The following is a 22,545-nucleotide window of genomic DNA, read 5'->3' as shown; positions in this document are numbered from 1 at the left end:
AAGCAACTTCCACTTGTTTCCTAAGATAAAGAACTGGCTTGCAACGCTTTGCTTTGATGACAAAACGGAACTCCTGGCAGGCGTGACTCACTGGCTGAAGTCTCAGGTGACAGAATTTTACTATGAAATTCTTTCAAAGCTTGTCCACCACTATGATAAATACCTCAATGTGTTAGCTGACTGTGTGGAAAAGTAGTATGTCAGTCACTCTTCAGACGTATATAATAAAATGTATTTCTTGTACTTAGTTTTTTTAAATGCCAAAACGTTCCCTACTTTCTGAATAGCCCTCATATTAATTTCAGTGATGGATGTTGGTGCACTTAAAGTTTTGTAGAATGACATTGTTAAATATATTCTCTCACCCTTTCAACTAAATCATTTAAGCTGCTTTGGCCATTACAATTAGAAAGTGATTCTTAAAATTACTCACAACTTGTGAATTATCAGTCACAACATTGTCATTTAGTTTAGTTGTTACTGTGTCTTGTATACTGAATGGCTCTCCTGTCTTCCATTTACAGTATCCCATAAAGTTTTAATCTTACTATCCACATTATTTATTACTGTCAGGACACACATACTTCTTGACATTTTATTGATTTTCCGTAAAATATCACAGTATTTTTTGTAGTATGCATGTAATGTCATATCTTGATGTATTCTGACCTTCATATAAATTTCCATCTACCAATTGCGTGAGATTTTAATTCCCTCAGTTGTCCACAGCTAACGTGTGTGTGTGTGTGTGTGTGTGTGTGTGTGTGTGTGTGTGTGTGTGTTGGGTAACTTTTTCGGAAAGCAACTTACAAATATTGACACAAATTTGCTATGGAACCAATGGAATTTCACATTAGCATCTCTTTTTACATATATCCCCACCTCTTTTAACTTACTTTTAAAATATCATATCCTGTTCTCTTTAATAAGTCTCATTGCTTTGTATGAACCTGCCTTTGGGTTGTAAGATGCCTTATTGTTTGTTTCAATTAAGTGTGCATCACACTTGGATAGTCCATTAACAGTGGGGTACATGTAATTTTTTCAACCTGAGCCCTGTCTATAAAAATATTGTCAGTGTCCTACTATCTTGCTACACCCAGGTTGGAAAATTGACCGTTGAAATTAAATTGCAACCCAATGATGAAGATTCTAGTTCATTTTTCCCATCTGTATCTTTTAAAAAATATACATTGAAATCGCCACAGACCACTAAATGTTTCCTCTTGTCTGAAAGATAGCTCAATAATGTATCTCGATTTGTCATAGATGGCTGAAAGTTTCTTATAGAGGTTCTGTAGATTATTACAATTATCAGACATATATTCTGCAGCAACAACTTACAACCACATTCTTCTAGGTTTTGATCAAAACAAAAACTATTTGTTTCAGTATTTTTGGCTTGCTGTTAATTTTTTTTACATATGTTGTAACTCTTCCTTTTTCCATTTTAACTCTATATGAAAATGATGCTAGTCTACAATACTTGATATTTAACTTCTCTATGCGTTTGGTTACGTGGTCTTCAGGGGCACAGAACAACTATCACTTCAAAATTGTCCACATCTTTTAGGCATACAAGAAGTTCATCTGTCTCATTTTTAAACACCCTAATGTTCTATTGAAACAAATTAATTTTTTTTCTGGAAACTATTACATATATTGTGGTCTTGTTCTGCTATAATTCCTTTCTATACTCTCCATCAGTAACCTGACTGTAACTTGAAAAATGTGCCCCCTTTGGCTCCAGGAATCACAGGATTTTGTCTTGTGTGCTTTTACAGCCATATTTACCCAGGACTGGTCGAGACACTGTAAAATCTCCACTTGGGTGTGGGCTATAGCTGCTACTACTTCCTTTAGGTCACCTTTACAGGGACTTGCACGTGAATAATTGTCAAAAAATCAATTTCTTAAATTTATGTCTTAAAAAATCGTCTGTAGTTTTCTGAGTGAGAAAAAGTTTACTTCCAGGAAAATAGACCACAGAAAGTGTCAAAATAAGAGGAATTTAAAGGTGGCTGCATGCATCACAGTGTCCCCATGGCACACAGTCAGCTCTGCCAAACATAAAGTTTTGCCCTCATTTGTTTCATTTTTATGACGTTATAGTCTCTTAAGAGGTAAGATAGATACTGCCCACAGGAAAATTAAAGAGACGTTTGGAGAGAAGAGAACCACTTGTATGAATATCAAGAGCTCAGATGGAAACCAAATTCTAAGCAAAGAAGGGAAAGCAGAAAGGTGGAAGGAGTATATAGAGGGTATATACAAGGGCAATGTACTTGAGGACAATATTATGGAAATGGAAGAGAATGTAGATGAAGATGAAATAGGAGACACGATACTGCATGAAGAGTTTGACAGAGCACTGAAAGACCTTAGTCGAAACAAGGCCCCGGGAGTAGACAACATTCCATTAGAACTACTGACGGCCTTGGGAGAGCCAGTCCTGGCAAAACTCTACCATCTGGTGAGCAAGATGTATAAGACAGGCGAAATACCCTCAGACTTCAAGAAGAATACAATAATTCCAATCCCAAAGAAAGCAGGTGTTGACAGATGTGAAAATTACCGAACTATCAGTTTAATAAGTCACAGCTGCAAAATACTAACGCGAATTCTTTACAGACGAATGGAAAAACTAGTAGAAGCCAGCCTCGGGGAAGATCGGTTTGGATTCCGTAAAAATATTGGAACACGTGAGGCAATACTGACCTTACAACTTATCTTAGAAGAAAGATGAAGGAAAGGCAAACCTATGTTTCTAGCATTTGTAGACTTAGAGAAAGCTTTTGACAATGTTGACTGGAATACTCTCTATCAAATTCTAAAGGTGGCAGTGATAAAATATTGGGAGCGAAAGGCTATTTACAATTTTTACAGAAACCAGATGGCAGTTATAAGAGTCGAGGGGCATGAAAGGGAAGCAGTGGTTGGGAAGGGAGTGAGACAGGGTTGTAGCCTCTCCCTGATGTTATTCAATCTGTATATTGAGCAAGCAGTAAAGGAAACAAAAGAAAGATTCGGAGTAGGTATTAAAATCCATGGAGAAGAATTAAAAACTTTGAGGTATTCCGATGACATTGTAATTCTGTCAGAGACAGCAAAGGACTTGGAAGAGCAGTTGAACGGAATGGACAGTGTCTCGAAAGGAGGATATAAGATGAACATCAACAAAAGCAAAATGAGGATAATGGAGTGTAGTTGAATTAAATCGAGTGATGCTGAGGGAATTAGATTAGGAAATGATACACTTAAAGTAGTAAAGGAGTTTTGCTATTTGGGCAGCAAAATAAGTGATGATGGTCAAAGTAGAGAGGATATAAAATGTAGACTGGCAATGGCAAGGAAAGCGTTTCTGAAGAAGAGAAATTTGTCAACATCGAGTATAGATTTAAGTGTCAGGATTCGTTTCTGAAAGTATTTGTATGGAGTGTAGCCATGTATGGAAGTGAAACATGGACAATAACTAGTTTGGACAAGAAGAGAACAGAAGCTTTTGAAATGTGGTGCTACAGAAGAATGCTGAAGATTAGATGGGTAGATCACATAACTAATGAGAAGGTATTGAATAGAATTGGGGAGAAGTGGAATTTGTGGCACAACTTCGCTAGAAGAAGGGATTGGTTGGTAGGACATGTTCTAAGGCATCAAGGGATCACAAATTTAGCATTGGAGGGCAGCGTGGAGGGTAAAAATCGTAGTGGGAGACCAAGAGATAAATACACTAAGCAGATTCAGAAGGATGTAGGTTGCAGTAAGTACTGGGAGATGAAGAAGCTTGCACAGGATAGGGTAGCATGGAGAGCTGCATCAAACCAGTCTCAGGGCTGAAGACCACAGCAACAACAACAACAACAACAACAACAACTAGTTGGCTAACCTGTGAGTGCTTTGCAGTTGCTTATCTTTTGTTTATACAGAGAGTTTAGTCATAGCCTGCTGTTGTTTTGGCGCAAATACTTTGCTTACAGTGAAGTAATTGTGTGCGTGAGTTCGTTATTGTATACATGAGTTTCTTATTCTTCTTGAAAGCAACGGGAAGAATTAAGAAGTTCAGTGTTAAAAACTGTAAATTTTATGGAAATTGGTTCACCAAATGGATTAACTCTTCTAATACTGAAACACAACGTAATACAACACTTCAGTTGCTCAAAGTACATCGAAGCTAAAACTGAAATATTTGGACAATGGGCTTGACAGTATTAATGCTGATAATACTGAGACACCAACTATTGATTCGGGTTGTGTTATTGTTGAGCTCTCTGCTCTAACTGAACTAATAAATAAAGCTTTGCAGTGTAAGGAATGTGACAAGAGTGATGTGAAGGTTGTTGAGGAGATACATGCTAGAAGAGGTAGTGCATCAAAATCAAGAATTGTTTGTAATTTTTGTGATTTAAGCGAATGTGGTTATTCTTATGGCATAACTAACCAGAGAGTTTATATCACAAACTTAATTATGCTATGAGGTTTATAGGCAAAGACTACAGAAGTTCACAAATTTTCTATGCTCTTATGGACTTACCTCCCCCTATGCCAGCCGCTGTGGCCGAACAGTTCTAGGCGCTTCAGTCTGGAACTGTGCTGCTGCTACTGTTGCAGGTTGGAATCCTGCCTTGGGCATGGGTATGTGTGATGTCCTTAGGTTAGTTAGGTTTAAATAAGTTCAAGGCTAGGGGACTGATGACCTCAGATGTTAAGTCCCATAGTTCTTGGAGCCATTTGATCCTCCCCCTGCAAGGTTTGACAGGTATTATAAAATTATTCTACAGACTTTAGAAATAGTACCAAATGATATGAAAAATGCTGTTCAGCAAAGTGTAGACATGAATGACAGCAATACCATGTACATCTCAGCCCTGGATGCATCCTGACAATGAAGAGGTCACTGTTCCCTAAATGATGTAGTGGCAGCTACGTCCTTGACAGTGTTAAGATCATTTATGTGGAATTTATTGCCAAGTACTGTAATGGCTGCACTAGTGGAACTGGAAATCATAAATGTTTGATTAATTTTAATGGTTATAGTGGACGGATGGGATCAGATGATGTCATGAAGACATTTCACAGGTTAGTGGAGAAATGTAGTGTGATGTATACATTCTACCTAGGAGATGAAGACTCAAAAGGGCACCAAAAAGTTTGTGAATTCAAACCTTATGCTGACACAAAAATTGGAAAAATGGAATGTTTTGGTCATGACGAGAAAAAAGTTAGGTATAAGACTAAAGAACTTGAAGAGGAATTTGAAGAGAACTGATGGTGAGTTCATTAGTGGACGTGACTGACTTACAGAAGAAGAAATTGACAGGTTGCAGTATTATTATGGACAAGCCATAAGACAAAATAAAAATGACCTTGAGGGAATGAAAAAGGCAGTATGGGATACCTTCTTTCATAAATCCTCCACAGATGACAACCCATGTCATGCACTCTGCGTACCTTGCAGTGATTCACGATGTGGTTACCAGAAAGCTGTTACTCAAGATGAGACCTACAATCATAAACATTCTTTGCCATTTGCTGTAATGGAAGCTATAAAACCTATATATAGGGATCTTAGTGACACAAGATTATTAAAAAAAATGTTTACATGGTAGGACTCAAAATCCAAATGAAAGTTTCAACAATTATATATGGGAATAAATACTTTGAAAATAGATGTGGTAGATGCTGCTCTCTGTTTCAATGATGGTACAGTGTCAACTGATGGGAGTGCATGGTGGACTAAATATGCACAGAGCTCTAATAGCCATTCACTGAAGGAGACTCTTCGAAGCAGAAAAATCAGTGATGGTAGCCACCAAAGAAAAAAGAATAAGGAGAAGAAGAAGTGTGAAAAAGAACAATACAGGAAACAAGATGAATATGGACCTGGGATGCATTAGTGCCATGCAAGTTTAATAGGAAAAGCAAAACAAAACATTGTCTCGAAATATGGTAGAAAATCCGAAGAAATTCTGGTCGTATGTAAAGTACACAAGCGGCAAGACGCAGTCAATACCTTCGCTGCGCAGTGCCGATGGTACTGTTACCGATGACTGTGCCGCTAAAGCAGAGTTATTGAACGCAGTTTTCCGAAATTCCTTCACCAGGGAAGACGAATGGAATATTCCAGAATTTGAAACACAAACAGCTGCTAGCATGAGTTTCTTAGAAGTAGATACCTTAGGGGTCGCGAAGCAACTCAAATCGCTTGATACGGGCAAGTCTTCAGGTCCAGATTGTATACCGATTAGGTTCCTTTCAGATTACGCTGATACAATAGCTCCCTACTTAGCAATCATATACAACCGCTCGCTCACCAATAGATCTGTACCTACAGATTGGAAAATTGCACAGGTTGCACCGGTGTTTAAGAAGGGTAGTGGGAGTAATCCATCGAACTACAGACCTGTATCATTGACGTCGGTTTGCAGTAGGGTTTTGGAGCATATACTGTATTCAAACATTATGAATCACCTCGAAGGGAACGATCTATTGATATGTAATCAGCATGGTTTCAGAAAACATCATTCTTGTGCAATGCAGCTAGCTCTTTATTCGCATGAAGTAATGGCCGTTATCGACGGGGGATTTCAAGTTGATTCCGTATTTCTAGATGTCCGGAAAGCTTTTGACACCGTTCCTCGCAAGCGACTTCTAATCAAGCTGCGGGCCTATGGGGTATCGTCTCAGTTGTGCGACTGGATTCGTGATTTCCTGTCAGGAAGGTCGCAGTTTGTAGTAATAGATGGCAAATCATCGAGTAAAACTGAAGTGATATCAGGTGTTCCCCAGGGAAGCGTCCTGGGACCTCTGCTGTTCCTGATCTATATAAATGACCTGGGTGACAATCTGAGCAGTTCTCTTAGGTTGTTCGCAGATGATGCTGTAATTTACCGTCTAGTAAGGTCATCCGAAGACCAGTATCAGTTGCAAAGCGATTTAGAAAAGATTGCTGTATGGTGTGGCAGGTGGCAGTTGACGCTAAATAACGAAAAGTGTGAAGTGATCCACATCAGTTCCAAAAGAAATCCGTTGGAATTCGATTACTCGATAAATAGTACAATTCTCAAGGCTGTCAATTCAACTAAGTACCTGGGTGTTAAAATTATGAACAACTTCAGTTGGAAAGACCACATAGATAATATTGTGGGGAAGGTGAGCCAAAGGTTGCGTTTCATTGGCAGGACACTTAGAAGATGCAACAAGTCCATTAAAGAGACAGCTTACACTGCACTCGTTCGTCCTCTGTTACAATATTGCTGCGCGGTGTGGGATCCTTACCAGGTGGGATTGACGGAGGACATCGTAAGGGTGCAAAAAAGGACAGCTCGTTTTGTATTATCACGTAATAGGGGAGAGAGTTCGGCAGATATGATACGCGAGTTGGGATGGAAGTCATTAAAGCAAAGACGTTTTTCGTCGCGGCGAGATCTATTTACGAAATTTCAGTCACCAACTTTCTCTTCCGAATGCAGAAATATTTTGTTGAGCCCAACCTACATAGGTAGGAATGATCATCAAAATAAAATAAGAGAAATCAGAGCTCGAACAGAAAGATTTAGGTGTTCGTTTATCCCGTGCGCTGTTCGGGAGTGGAATGGTAGCTTAAATGTCAATTGCAGAGTAATCATGTAGATGTAGATGTAGCTGTAGATGTAGAAGTTTTGTCTTTAACTTGAATTTCCCGAAAATTAAATTATTTCTTGTTCTGGTACACTTTGGCTGAATACTATTAAAGATAGAGACCTGAAATTCTGTATACTGTCTTAAAAGGTGCTTAACTAAAAAGTAGACTACACTTGTGATTTAACTTTGAAAATAAAATCCTTTTTTGAAGAAAAACCCTGAATTCATTTCCAAAATTTTTGATAATCATACTCAAAACTTTTTTTACCACAGTTTATGACAGCACCATATTTTCTGTAGTCTGCTTTATAGATAACACTGTAAAGAACTTACAGGAAAAAATAAACCTTCTGCATTGTTTGTATTTTGAGTAATGTGTACGTATGATGTACATAAAGAATTAGCATGGTTTATTTCAGTTACAACAAAAAAAATACAGTTAAAAATAGTGTGCGAGCTAAAGCTGTGGTTCATACATAAAAATGTTTTTAAAAGATGTCTTAAAAGATGGTAAGTGTTATATGCGCTTACAAATCTTATTCTTTGAGTTACACTGTTTAGGTCCTCTTAATGCTATATTTGAAATTATGCTCAAAGTACAAGTAAGGTTAATGGTGCCAAAGTATCCATACATAGTTTCATCATTATCAATTTGACACCCACTGCAGGATATAGCCATCCAGATACAGGAGTCCAGATTGATGCCGTGGTCTTTGACTTCCAGAAAGCATTCGATGCTGTTCCATGCTGCTGCCTAGTGACAAAATAAGAGTGTGTGTTGCTACTCACCATATAGAGATGTTGAGTTGCAGACAGGCACAGTGAAAATACTGCTTAACATTTAAGCTTTCAGCCAACTGGCCTTCTTCTGAAATAGAAAATGTATATTTTTCTACTTGTTGTTCCATCCTGGACTTTCCATTGTTTAAATAAGAGTGTAGGGAACCAGACCAGCTAGTGTGATTGGATTGAAGAGTTTCTAGAAAACAGAACAATTATGTCATTCTCAAAGGGGAGAAATGTTCAGACATAAAAATAACTTCGCATGTACCTCAATGGAGTGTTGTAAGACCATTGTTTTTCACAATATATGTAAGTGACTTAATGGATAGCTTTTAAAGTTCCATAAGGCTTTTTGCAAATGATGCATTTACATCAAAGGAGTCACAACACTAAGAAGTTGTACTGAAATGCAGGGATACCAGCAAGGTATTGAAACTTGGTGCAAGGATTACCAACTACCCTCGATAGAAACAAATGTAATGTATTGCACATGAGCAGAAAGTCTCATTATTGGTTGGTTACATGCAGAACGATCACTGAAAGCTGTCATAAAACATGTAGGAGTTTGTATACTTAGTTATTTTAAGTGGGCTGACCAAATGCAGGTGGGGCAGATGCCATACAGAGAGTCATTGGAAGAACGGTCAGGAAGTGAAGTACATCCACAAGGGAGATATCTCATAAAACTCTCATTTGACTACTGTCTGAATATTGCGCATTAGTCTGGCATCCATATCAAGATAGGATTGATAAAGGAAATGGAAAAAATCCGAAGAAGAGCTTGGTGTTTGATTACAGGCTCATTTAGTATGTACGAAAGTGACATGGAAGTGTTTGGCCAACTTCAGTGGCAGATACTACAAGAGAGGCGCTCTGTATTATGGGGTGGTTTACTATTAAAATGCCAAGAGTATGTGTCCCTAAAAGACTCAACCAGTATATTGATTCCTCCTGCGTATATCTCGAGGAAAGGCCATGAATGTAAAATTGAGAGATTTGAGTTCACATGGAGGCTTAGTAACACTCTTTCTTTCCGCAAACCATTTGTGAGTGGAACGGAAGAAGGGGAAAGTGACAGTGGTACACTAAGTACCCTCCACCACGCACAATAAGATGACTTGTAGAGTATAGATGTAGATGTAGAAGCAGAAGTACAATTCTTTGATCACTTAAGTCTTTGATCACTTGTAATTCTAAAGTCACTTGTGGCTGTCACACCTGAACTCTTTGATAAAATGTAATCAGTTTCATTTCTAAACAATGTAAAATCCTGGATGGAATGTAACAGTATTATGAAAAGGATAGCTGCTTCTCACCATATGGTGAAAATGCTGAATCACAGATAGGCACAACAAAAAGACTGTCAGAAACTGAGCTTTTGGCCAACAAGGCCTTCTTTGGAAATAGGCAACACACAAATCCAACTCACACACACAAATGCAACTCATGCACGCATGACCAGTCTCTGGTTGCTGAGGCCAGACTGAGAGCAGCAGTGCATGATGGAAGAAGCAACTGGATGGTGTGGGTAAGGAGGAGGCTAGTGTGGAGAGGGGGAAGGATAGCAGGGAAGTGGTGGGGGACAATGAAGTGCTGTTTGTGGGAGTATACAGGAAAGGGGGGGGGGGGGAGAGGATAGGGCAGATATAGATGCAATTGGGAGGTTAGACAGAGGTAGACAGAGAGAGTGGTGGTGGTGGGGTGGGGGGGGGGGTAGCAGTAAAGGAGAGGACAGAAGTAAGAAGACTGAGTGTGTTGGTGGAATAGAGGGCTGTGTAGTGGTGGAATGGGAACAGAGAAGGGGCCAGTTGGGTAAGGACTGTGACTAAAGAAGGTTGAGGCCAGGAGGGTTATGAGAACGTAGGATATGTTGCAGGGAGAGTTCCCACCTGTGCGGTTCAGAAAAGCTGGTGTTGGGAAGGATACAGATGGCACAGGCCATCCCACCAACACCAGATTTCCAGAATTGCACAGGTGGCAAGTCTCCCTGCAACATATTCTATGTTTCCGTAACCCTCCTGGCCTCAACCTTCATTAATTGTTTTTACCTATCTGGCCCCTTCCCTGTTCTCATTCCAGCACTACACACCCTTCTGTTCCACCAGTGCACCCACAGTCTTTTTACTTCTCTCCTTCACTGCTACCCCCCCCGCCCCTCCCCCCCACCCACCCTCCATTTAACCTCCCAATTTAGCTGCCCTGTCCTCTCTCCACCTCATCCCTGTATACTCCCATAAGCAGCACTTTACCATTCATTCCCCCTCCCTCAATATCCTTCCCCCTCTCCACCCCAACCTCCTCCTAACCCCCACCACCCAGCAGCTTCTCCCATCAGGTGCTGCTGCTGCCCTCAGTCTGGCGTTGGCAACCACAGACACACAGAGAGTGTGTGTGTGTGTGTGTGTGTGTGTGTGTGTGTGTGAGAGAGAGAGTGTGTGTGTGTGTGTGTGTGTGTGTGTGTGTGTGTGTGTGTGCGCATGCGCGCGTGTGTGCGCATGCGCGCGTGTGTGCGTGCGCATTGTCCTTGGCCTTGTTGACCAAAATCTCACTTTCCGACAGTTGTGCCTATCTGTGACTCATCTAGCATCTCCACTATTTGATGAGTTGCAACTATCGTTTTCATAATATTGTTACAGTTTCATTTTTATTGTCATTTGGTCACTGCCATATGTATCTTCTGTTTGTTTTCATCTGGAGGAGTGTGTTGATGTTAAACATGTTGTTGTTTTCAGCAAATTGTAATAGAATGTGTGACCTCTGTCATTCCTGGCATCATATTCAGAGGTTCCCAACTGAAGGATCATTCTTTTGTTTTATCCTACTTTTCCTCACACCCTTCCATCATCATGATATAGTGGAATTTTCTGTCATTCATGAGTTTATTTAACTTCCTGTAGACAGCTCTTCTATCTCCTCCAAAGAGTATGACTGTAATAATGTGTAATAATAGCAGTAGACTGCATTCAAAGACATTATTACGAATCAGTTGCCACAGATGTCAAGCTTTCACAGAGAAATGGGAGAATATTACTGTACAGACATCAGGGATTTTCTGTGAATATATTTGTTTGCTTTTAATGTAAGTTTTGTTATTATTTTCAAGATTAATTAAATATCAGTGTTTTTTTAAGTATTTTCTTGTTTACAGTAAAACTTGCACCTAAATTTTCTCCCTTCTCTTTTCTTCTGTAGTAAAACATGCTCTGTTTTTAATTTCATTTTGTCTCTCTCACTCACTCTCACATTCTGTTTTATTTTATTTTATTTGCCAAACACCAGATGAATCTCTTACATTGCATGTTATAGAACACCAAACAGTGTATGTTGATGAGCAGCCTGCCTGTGTTTGTTGTCCCTCAGAGTGATGTCTTAAGATGGGATGAATACCCTTTGTCAAAAAATTTCCAGGGCAAGTTTTTTTATTTCTGTTACCTGGTACGTATGCGTCCTTGAAATGACCTTGGTCATGTTTCTGCACAAACTCACTATGTGGCAGGGCTGTGCTTAACAGCACTCTGGTTTTTTGACATGTTAAGTACAGTGAGACAATGGATGCTGCTTGTGAGAAAAGAGTGGACATTAAGTTTTGGTTAAGCTTGGGAAAACCCTTCGTGAAACGTGAACAGTGATTAAACAAGCCTACACAGGTGAGGCACTTTCAATAAATTGTTTTCGAGTGGCACAAAAAGTTTTGTAAAGGCAGAGATTTAGGGCAAGATGATCCCAGAACTGGTTGCCTATCTTCAGCACACACTGATGTAAACATGGAGCATGTAAGGCAGTTATTGAAAGAAGACCATCATGTAACTATGCATGCAGTATCAGAAGAACTTAATTTGAATTGTGATGTGTGTCATAAGATTTTACACAAAGATTTAGGGAAACAGAAACGTAATGCTAAACTCACGTACTGACAGATGAACATGAAAAGAAAAACACAGAATTTCCGCTGAACTACTTTATAGAGCCGGGTATGATCCCACACTTCTATCAAAGATTATTTGTTGGGGATGAAAATTGATGCTACGGGGATGATCCTCACATGAGGCATCAAAGTGCAGAATGTCAGAGTTGTGGATCACTAGCCTTGAAAAAATTGAAATGGCAGCATTCGAGAACAAAGACAATGTTAATCACATTCTTTGATAATAAAGGATTAGTTCACCATTAGTATGTTCCTTTAGATCAAAAGTGAACCAAGCTCCTTATATTGAACTCTTGAAATGTTTGTGACAAGCAATCCGATGTCACCTCCCTGATTTGTGGCATTTTCAGAACTTGTTCGCACTTCATGACATTGCAAGATCCCATACTGCTTAATCTGTTACCAAGTATCTGACCAAACATTCTATTATTGCCATCCCACATCTGCTGTATTCCCCTGACCACTTGCCTTGCAATTTTTTCTTGTTTCCATGAGTGAAAAGGCAATTGAAAGGAAAGCTTCATCAAGATATCGCAGGCATCCAATGGGCTGCTCAAATGAGCTTACAAGCATCACAGCTGAAAATTTCCCTGCTTGCTCCCAAGACCTCCTGAAATGTTGCCAACTGTGTATAGATAGCTAAGGGGACTACAAGAAGAAGAAAAGAAAACTGTCCTGGAACTTTCCTGACAATAGGAGTGTTATATATAGCTGCTTGTTATGAACACCTGGATTGAATGCCTGCTGGTTGGTTCCCTTAATCCTCCATTAGGTGCATATTGTGAACAAAATATACCACATAAATTTTTGTGGTGTGAGCTTTGTCAGTTTTATATGGTGTGATCTGCAGGCAAAGACCTTAAATTTGCAGAATTTTTACAAGTGTAAAGCTATTTAGCATCCTAAGAGAATATCAGAAGAGGAAATGATTTTTTTTTTTAAAAAAAGAAAAAACCCAAGAAAGCCATAAAGCCATGTGAACTTAACCTTTGCTGTTGTTGGAAACATGGTCATTGTACTTCATAATGATGTTTTTGTTGGTTTTGAGACACTGATCCGTATTTTTGTTATCATTAGGTTTTTGAGCAATTTGTACGGTCATCAAAACTTCCTGTATTTGAACCAGAACACCAATCAGGGTATTGGAGGCAGCTGACATGTAGATTGTCTATGTCAAATGATCAGCTAATGCTTGTTGTTGGATTGCATCCACAACAACTTAGTGCAGATGAGCTGAACGATGTGAAAACTGAGCTGAAAGAGTTTTTCATGCATGGAGGAGGGAAAGATTGCAATGTAACATCACTTTACTTTCAACTGATTTCCAAAAGGTAAGTTTATTTGAAGAATTAAAATTGTTGTTACTTGATTTAAGTGTACAAGGCTGCACTGTCATCAGGACCACCAATTTAGGCCGCTTGCCATAGAGATTGGTCTTCTTCCTTAACAACTGAAAATTCTTTGCTGATTGTTCTGAAACATATTTCCTCTCTCCATCATCTGTTTTGCTCACTAATATTCCAGAGGCTTGTTCTGTTCTTTTGTTTGATTATCACTGCTCAACATGAATGTCTCTTCATGCAGTTTTTGTTTTACTTTTCACAAAATATTGCTCCTCATGAAAAACGAATTGAATGGAGATCAATCTGTGGGCCCAGACTAATAAGCACATGGTGCAGCTATGATTGCATTTGAATCTCCATCAAATAAAGAACATTTGGCTTCATGTGGAAAACATACTTTTAGAAGCATTTATTTACACATTGCCCATGAAGTAAATTAGTACTGTTTTTGTTGTTGCCATACATGAAGACGTTTTTAGGCTGCCATCAGTGCAATATTACTTTAGTGACTTCTGTTTACACTACCTGACATAATAATAATAATGATGATGACGAAACATCTGGAAGGGGAGGAGGAGACGAAATGATACTTCATAGATTGAAAGGCTATGTGATATTATTTCAGTAATTACAAAATTGGATAAAATGTTCAAAGAACTTGGCGGTACTAGCCTACTTATCAGCATGGCATTGCATCCACTCCAGTTTGGATGCATGCACTGATTAATTTGAGACGGTGTCATAAAGCCATTTTATTCTCTGCTGAGGAAAGCTGGCCTACAACTGTTGTAATTGGTCCTTGATATCATGGATACTGGTACTAGGATGGAGTTAACATCAAAGCTGGTCCCCCACACATATTCTGTCGAATACAGATTGCTGATGATAGGAGTACCTTAACATTGCACAGACAGTTCATAGAGACAAGAGGTAACACACGAGGATGCAGGATGTCTGTGATGTACTGTTATGCCATCAGTTTCCTGAATCACAACCAGCAGTGACCTAAAAGTACCCACTGACTCTCCATACCTTAATGCCGAGAGTAACACTGCTGTGCTTCTCCAAAACATTGGAATCGTGGGACCTTTCTCTAGGTTATTGGTATACTCACCAGTGATGGTCATCTGGAAATTGCAGAACTGCTTTTCAACACTGAACACAATCCAAAGCCATTCATTAGCAGTTCATGCTTCCCAGGCCCAACACCACTCGAAATGCAGCCATTTGTGTCCTGGTGTTAATAACTGTCCATGCACGGGACAGTAATTCTCCATCTGGCTGCTGCTACTCTATGACCAATGGTACGAGATGACAAAGAATGTTGCAGGCTACTCATTCTAGGATGGCAGGTGTAGATATGAGGGGGTTGGGAAGTGCTTAGTGCACAATATGCTGATCCTCCCATGTGGTCAACCTGAACCTTGTCCATGTGCCTGCTCTCAACTTCCCAAATAGTCCAACATTGAGCCACTGTCACATTTGAATGCCCTGAAAGTCTGGATATTTCACGATTCATTCAGCCAACAAGATGGAGAGCCGCAATGAGGCCCCCTTCAAACTCTTGTCAAGTGCTAAATAATGCTGACTTATACAAGTATGTGACATCAGTGTCTTTCGTCCCCCTTTATAATCCTTACCAAGCTTGGTAATAAAACTAAACACAAACAACCCTAATGCATTCTGATGGCCATTCTATTGGTCACAGAGTATTGTGTCTCTAATCATTAACATATGAAACTATGCTGTATTTGTGTACAAAGCTACACTGATGTCCTACTGTGTTTCCTGGGTGCTTTTTTTATTGTCAGGCAGGTATTTAATTTCTTTCTGTTATGTTTTGTTTTAGGGTTCCCTATTAACTTACTTTTATTAGCAACATATATTGAATGATCCATATTTATATTTTGTCTAGTGCTTCAGCTAATTTAACAGTGCAGTCTCAAGGCACAATAAGCATCTCATTGTGTCCTCCTCAAAACATGAATATTGAATGAACTGCAGACCAAATTACCACCATTAGTGCCGACAGATGGTGAGAGTCACACAATTTCTAGATAAAGGAAATCTTGGCTCAGAAACGTAGTTTTGTTCTGAAACCTTGGAATATATGTGGCAGAATAAATATACCTCTGAATTGGACTGACTGTGAGGCCATGGCATGTGAATAGTTTTGCCACTAGTAAATATTAGTGATGTTGTACTTGAACAAAGATATTTGAATATTGTTCTTTGAGATTAACTGGCTGATTATGTTTATGAAGATGAATAAAAAAGGAAGAAATTGAGTGGCTAAAATGAGTGTCCTTTACCATTCTTCCATACTTCAATTTATAGATGCTTGTGGCATCAATAAAAATGAGTAAATATTTGAGACAGTTTATTAAAGTGTAGTTCTTAAATTTGCTGGTTTAATCAATCAGATTTTAGGACCTTTACTACTATACTGTGTACCTTGTGTTTTTATGTCTTAGTTGATTAGGGGTGCTAAGTGGGACTCATTTTTTCAAGTATTAGTGGTTTCATTTCCATGCTTGTTTTCTGCATTTTTATGGTAATGAGAAGCTTGCTTGTTTCTGTGTTTAATAGTAATGGAGAATGAATCTTCCTGGCATTTGTGTCTACATTATGTTACATTTTTCTATATACAGGCAAGCAGGGACTGATCCCACTCCACCAGAGCTCCTGATGGGTACCTCTCATATTGAGGAAAGTATCTGTGGAGTCACTCTACGCATTTCACCAGAAGCCTTCTTTCAGGTCATACAATAATAATCAAAATTATAACATATTATTGTGTATTATTATTATTTCTATTGTTCCACATTGTATGCTTATAGCTGTCTGCATTGTGCAGATATCTTGGTTGAGGTACTGGATTCACATTCTGGAGGAGCAGGGTTCAGATTTCTGTCCAATCATCAAGATTTAGGATTATAAAGTTTTCTGTAATCACTTAGATATAATTCCAGGATGGTTCCTCACCCTGTTCGAACTTTCTCTCATCTCAAATGGCCTCATTGTCAATGGGACATAAGACTCTAAATGCTCTAGTAACTTTTATTATTTCACTAGCTCTGAAACATGTTCCATCTTTCATATTAAGCTTAAATACAATTTTATTATGTTATAAAATAATTATGGTCTTCTTTCAGCAGCTTATCTCTGGTTTATTGTCAAAGTAAACAACAGTTTTTTTCTAAAGCTACTAGGGAAAAATGAGGTCTTGTATTATTCAGGAGGGCCGTCGTGAGTGTAAGCATAACCTTTTACTCTGAAGATTCAGTCAAAAATATGTATTTCTAATGAGATAGTCCAAGACCACAGTATACAGGTAACAGATGATATGGGGTTGAAACTCTCAGAAGCTAGTCTAAGATTTATTTATTATTAATTTTATTTGTACACAGATTCCTTATGTGCGTGTTAGACACTAGGACGTGGAACGAGTTAAAGAATGTACACTGTCTAGTCACATTAATGTGACAGCCTGCCACTTTTTTCAGTGGGGACCGCTGCAAGAGAGAGTCAGTTAGATTCTGGAAGGTACCGACAGCGACGTGTAGCCGTGCTGACTCAAGTGCCGTGATGAGCTGCCCTAGGTTTCTTGGTAGAGGATCCATGGCGCAAACAAACTGATCGATGTGATCCACAGATTCTCAGTGGGAATTTGGTGGCCAAAGGAGTATGGTAAGCTCATCTTGCGAGCTGGTAGATGCCATCATGTTGAGAAAAAGCAAACTGCACGTAGGGGTGGACATGGTCCCCAAGCATAGATGCGTAATGGTGTTGATCCATTGTGCCTTCCAGAATGAAGAGGTCAGCTAGGGAATACCAGGAAAATGTTCCCCAGATCATAACACTCTCTCTTCCAGCCTGGATCCTTCCGACGGTTCTTACAGTGTGTTCGCTTTCAGACGTTTCATGCCAGTGGGGCATAAAATGGAATTCACGTGAGAAGCCCACCTTTCGTTGCTCAGTGGATGTCCAGTTGTGGTACTGGCAAGCAAATTCCAGCCTTTGTCACCACTGAACAGCAGCCAGCATTAGTACATGAACCAAGCGCCTACTGCGGAGGCCCACACACACCAATGTTTGCTGAATGGTCATTGAGGAGACACTGTTGATAGCCCTTTGTTCATCTAGGTGGTCAGTTGCTCAACAGTTGCACATCTATTCACGCGTACACATCTCCGCAATTGCACTTTGACCTTGGATATAGGTGACACCCACATATGTGAGTGGACTGTGTATAAATATGAATTACATAGAACATACTATAGTACAACTGAGCACAATTTCTAACCTCAAAATGCTGGAGGGAGTCCAAATATCAAAGGAACTTTATAGTCAGACATTACACAGCTGTTTAATGTGTTTGTCCCTTTTGAGAAAGAAGTAGTAAATTATATTTAGTATAGATTGTAAAGGGCTGTAAATAAATAACGGAAATTAAATTGAAAATGAAATTGAGGAAACAAATTGTGTGATTAGTTTTATAATATAAGTATGTTCTTGCTTAATTTTAATTACTGCTTGTGTGTTTGCGGATTAGGGGTCCTCAACGATGAAGTAGTCAGTGCCCATATTAAGTTTAGTGTGTATACAGTTAGCAGTCTGCATTAAAATCACCATTAGCTTGGTAAATGGCACAAACTGACAGGTACTGCATGCATTTAATTTAATTTTTTTTTCTCTGTACTCATTTGGAATCGTTAGGTGATTGCTTTCTTCACTCTGTCTTCAGGTTTTAAGAAATATGTCAGCAGAGCCAAAAACTTGAATTTTGGTATCTGTATTAGGTATCATTCTCAGCATATTTGGTGCTTGTATTAACAGAAGATATATGTATAAATAAATTCATAATGGGGTGTAACCTTTTAGGTGAACAGTGCTGCTGCCGAAGTACTGTATGGTGCAGTAGAAGAGGTGGCCCAACCTACTAGAGATACATCTCTTTTGGATGTATGTTGTGGTTCAGGAGCTATAGGACTTTGTCTGGCTAAGGTACGTAATTACCCGTGAAGCAGTTGCATCAGAAAATCTTTTATATTAGATCTGCTTTTTTATTTACATGATAATGAAATTGATTCCAAGCCTGTAGCAACATATACGTCTTATATACCCTATTACAAACCTCAGAAATTTGTTATTTTCATTAACTTAAATGAAGACAAAACTCTTGGAATCAGTCTCATCTAATCTATTCAGTATCATTCTCTTGGTAAAATGAACAATTACACTGATGAGCAATTGATTTAAGAACAGCTACCACGTTGTAAAGAGGGGCTCAGTAAAGTAATAGTTTTATGTGGCCTTGTTCTTACTGTGCAGCAGGTGGAACACTTTACACAGAAAGTGAAGAACACATTTGATCAGCATCAGTGATGAGGCACACGAGGCACGTTATCTGAAATCATCATAGTAATCACATTGTGTTAGTTTCTCCATGTTGAGATTGTGCTGTTGCTCCAGTACTGTATACTCAATTAATGAAATGTCACTGCAGTTGCTGATATTTCCTGTATCTAAGTCCACAACCAGCCTTTAATTTGAGGCCATTTTGAAGTGGGTTATCTTGTTGTGAAGCAATGACAAAATTTAGTGTAATTTACATATTGCTTTGTCACAGTATAATTTTCAGATCCGTTTGAATATGGCTTTGAGCCATGTGGTTGCACCCTCCCCTCTCCCCCCTCTGGCACATATACTAATATTTATTTGTATGCCATCTATAATCCCCCCCCCACACACACACACACGTACACAAAATTATTTTGAGTATATTGTAAATTGGGACAAACTGTAACTTGTTGCTCTGTTTTTAGAAATGTGGGCAAGTACTAGGTGTAGAGCTGATTACACGTGCTGTGGAAGATGCCCGTACCAATGCATCCATCAATTCTGTGGAGAACTGTGAATTCTTCTCAGGTGCAGCAGAGGAGATTTTGTCTTCAGTTATTCGTCGTGCTACCTGTAAAGACCTTTTAGCTGTTGTTGATCCTCCTCGTGCTGGCTTACGTAAGTATTTGTATTTATAATATCAGTCACTTTTATTAAATATTTAATTGAGTCAGCAAATATTGGATCTTTCTGTGAAAAGAAGACATAATCTTTGAAAAGAGATTTTCCCATATTAATGTTGTACTGAGTATTTAAAATATGAGTAAAGAGTGAAGCATAAACAAATTGTAATGTAAATATAATTATAAATATAAATAATTACAAATAATAAACATAAATATTCAGAAGCCAGCACAATTATCTCCCCCCCCCCCCCCCCTGCCCCCATATTAAAAATGTGTAACTGTTAAATGCAGAAAGGTGTTATGTGGGAGAATATATATTGTCCTTTGTGCCAATATCCATAAATGTTGAAACAAGTGGTAAAGAAATTTACTTTTAAAGTAGTCTTTATCAGCTCAGTGACAACATTAAGCACCAGGGCCATAAATATTCACAGCATAACTTTATGAATGAAAGAAGTATAACAATGGAAACTCCAGGTTGGAATATCAGCAGTAATATGAAAAGGATAGATTTCTACTCAATTTAAAGATGACTCATTGAGTTGCAGACAGGCACAATGAAAAGACTGTTACACATTATAGCTTTCAGCCAAAGCCTTCTTCAGCAAAATGCCAAATGGAATGTGACTGTCATGTGAATAATAATATGGAGTGGAGCAGGGAAGGGGGGGAGTTTGGTGGTTGCCAATAGCAAAGCAGACCACTCCATGGGACAATATGCAGATGAACACAACAGGCTTGATTTCAGTGGCTGCTTCACAACCTGGGTCATCTGGGTCCTCCCCTCCATCACCACCTTTCCTGAACTGCCAGATGGGAGTTAATCTTACAACACATTCTCTGCTCCCAAAATTATCCTGGCTTCAACCGACAGTAACGTATTGAACGTATTGTTCTCACACTCTCCACCCAACAGTTTCTACCAAATCATTGAATAATCTCCTCGATTTTCACATTCCCTCACCCTCTTTGTGTGCCTCGCTCTGCCAGTGTACCTACACCCCCCCCCCCCCCCCCTCCCAACTACACCTGGCAGTCTCTAGTCCTCTAGTTCCTGCATGCTCTACCAGACAGCGCTCTTCTTTTCCCTCCCCCCTTCCCTGCTCCACTCCAGATTGCTATTCACATGACAGTCACAACTTCCAGTGATCATACGTACATTCGGTGTGCTTGCTTGTGTGAATGTGCGTGTTTTCTTTTCTTTTCTGAGGAAGGCTTTGGTCAAAAGCTATAATGTTTAACAGTCTCTTCATTGTACCCATCTGCAACTCAACCTCATCTTTATTGTGAGCAGCAGTCTATCCTTTTCCTAAAAAAAGTATAACATTTACTTCTGGAAAGGGAACTCTGATGATACAGTGTGAAAGTATGTTGTTTATCGAAGTACCTACCTGGTAAGGTTGCAAAGTGATTTGTCCAGTGTCAGCACACACATTAGCAGGACCCACTGCTACTGTTACGTTGTGTTCATTATTACATTTAAATAATAGTGCCTACTTATTTTCAGAGGTGGAATTATTTTGGTTTCATAATCTCACAACCAATCTATTACTTTCCAATCTTAGACCTTAGGTTATGCTACAGATCGATCTGCCACCACAATACACATTCCAAAGACTAATATAGAACCAGAATAAATATTGTAAGTGTATATATGATTCACTCACCACAACATAATTACTAGACAGTATTGATAGGCCACGCACACTTGTGGAAGCAAAATTTGAGCTTCCAAGACGTATGGAATCTCAAATCATTCATGTCACAAAATGTGGTGTGTACTGCCCCCCCCCCCCCCCTTTCCATTGTCACTATCATCCTTGCTTTAATAACGAATACATAGGTGGCTTTCATCTATTCCATTTAATTCTTTCTTGTAAATTTTGCTTTAGGGTTAAGTAAGAAGTTTTTGTGTAAGAATGTGTGTATTCTTATATTGCCAGTTAGTAGATGATAGTAAATATCTTTCATTTGTGTTTTCAGACCAGAAAGCAATCAAGCTTATTCGCAGGACAGAGGCATTAACACGAATGGTGTTCCTGTCGTGTGATCCACAAGCAGCCAGAGAAAACTTTTTGTCATTAAGTCGGCCTGCTTCCAAAACATACTGGGGTGATCCTATAGTACCAGTAAGAGCTGTTGCTGTTGACATGTTCCCACATACACCACACTGTGAACTTATCATATATTTTGAGCGATACTGTGACGTTAATACTACACCTGTTGCACCTGAAGAAGCTGAAGCTAAACCTCATGTTACAGTGGATATGAACCTAAAAGACAGTTGATTGTGAACTATTTATAACAGCTGGCTTTAGAAATAAATTATTTCAAATTCTCTTGTTACATGATCAATACTTAAAACAAGTAGCTGAACTTTCAGTGAGAAATACTAAGAAATCTGAGATGCTTCCTGCAGAGTGGATGTGCCTCTGTCAGTTGGAAAAAATAAAATGTCAGCTCCTGTACACAAAAGCTGTGTGTCAGAATATAACATGGAAGAGTCAACTGTGTCATTGTTACACTTAGTTAAATCACAGAGTGGTACCAAAATTGCATCTCCTAAGATGTGAAGAATCCCTAGCACAACTTTCACTTACATTTTAGTACACAATAAGTATCTTTTATTTGCACTTCACCTCATAACGCAGCTGATATTTTGGAACCTTTGCCATTTGTGTGTTTAGCTACATCAAAAACTGCTGTCTCAGTATGCGAAAACTTCAAGTGCACCCCTGGTTTTACTATAATTAACTTTTTTAATATGGATCTACAGCTTCTATAATTTTTTAAATGACGGCATATTTGCTTTTAGCTGCAAGTGTTTCATGCACTATTGCAACAT

At 39.0% G+C, this 22,545-nt stretch overlaps 1 protein-coding gene across 3 annotated transcripts in view; it reads left to right on the top strand.

Moving 5' to 3' along the window:
- The window catches only part of LOC124796444 (tRNA (uracil-5-)-methyltransferase homolog A-like), an 89,886-nt gene extending 67,840 nt beyond the window's left edge, over nt 1-22,046 (top strand). For all 3 annotated transcript variants that reach the window (XM_047260668.1, XM_047260647.1, XM_047260658.1), the window contains 5 exons: nt 13,406-13,659; nt 16,323-16,431; nt 18,556-18,678; nt 19,500-19,692; nt 21,684-22,046. In XM_047260668.1, coding sequence (XP_047116624.1) covers nt 13,406-13,659; nt 16,323-16,431; nt 18,556-18,678; nt 19,500-19,692; nt 21,684-21,988 — 984 coding nt within the window. In that variant the 3' untranslated portion in view covers nt 21,989-22,046. The remainder of the gene's footprint in view (nt 1-13,405; nt 13,660-16,322; nt 16,432-18,555; nt 18,679-19,499; nt 19,693-21,683) is intronic.
- Nucleotides 22,047-22,545: the final 499 nt, after the last annotated feature.

The sequence above is a fragment of the Schistocerca piceifrons genome, chromosome 1 (assembly GCF_021461385.2).
Source record: "Schistocerca piceifrons isolate TAMUIC-IGC-003096 chromosome 1, iqSchPice1.1, whole genome shotgun sequence".
In the NCBI taxonomy this organism is placed as follows: domain Eukaryota; kingdom Metazoa; phylum Arthropoda; class Insecta; order Orthoptera; family Acrididae; genus Schistocerca; species Schistocerca piceifrons.
The sequence above is the reverse complement of the archived record's forward strand: the minus strand, read 5'-3'. Positions and strand labels throughout refer to the sequence as shown.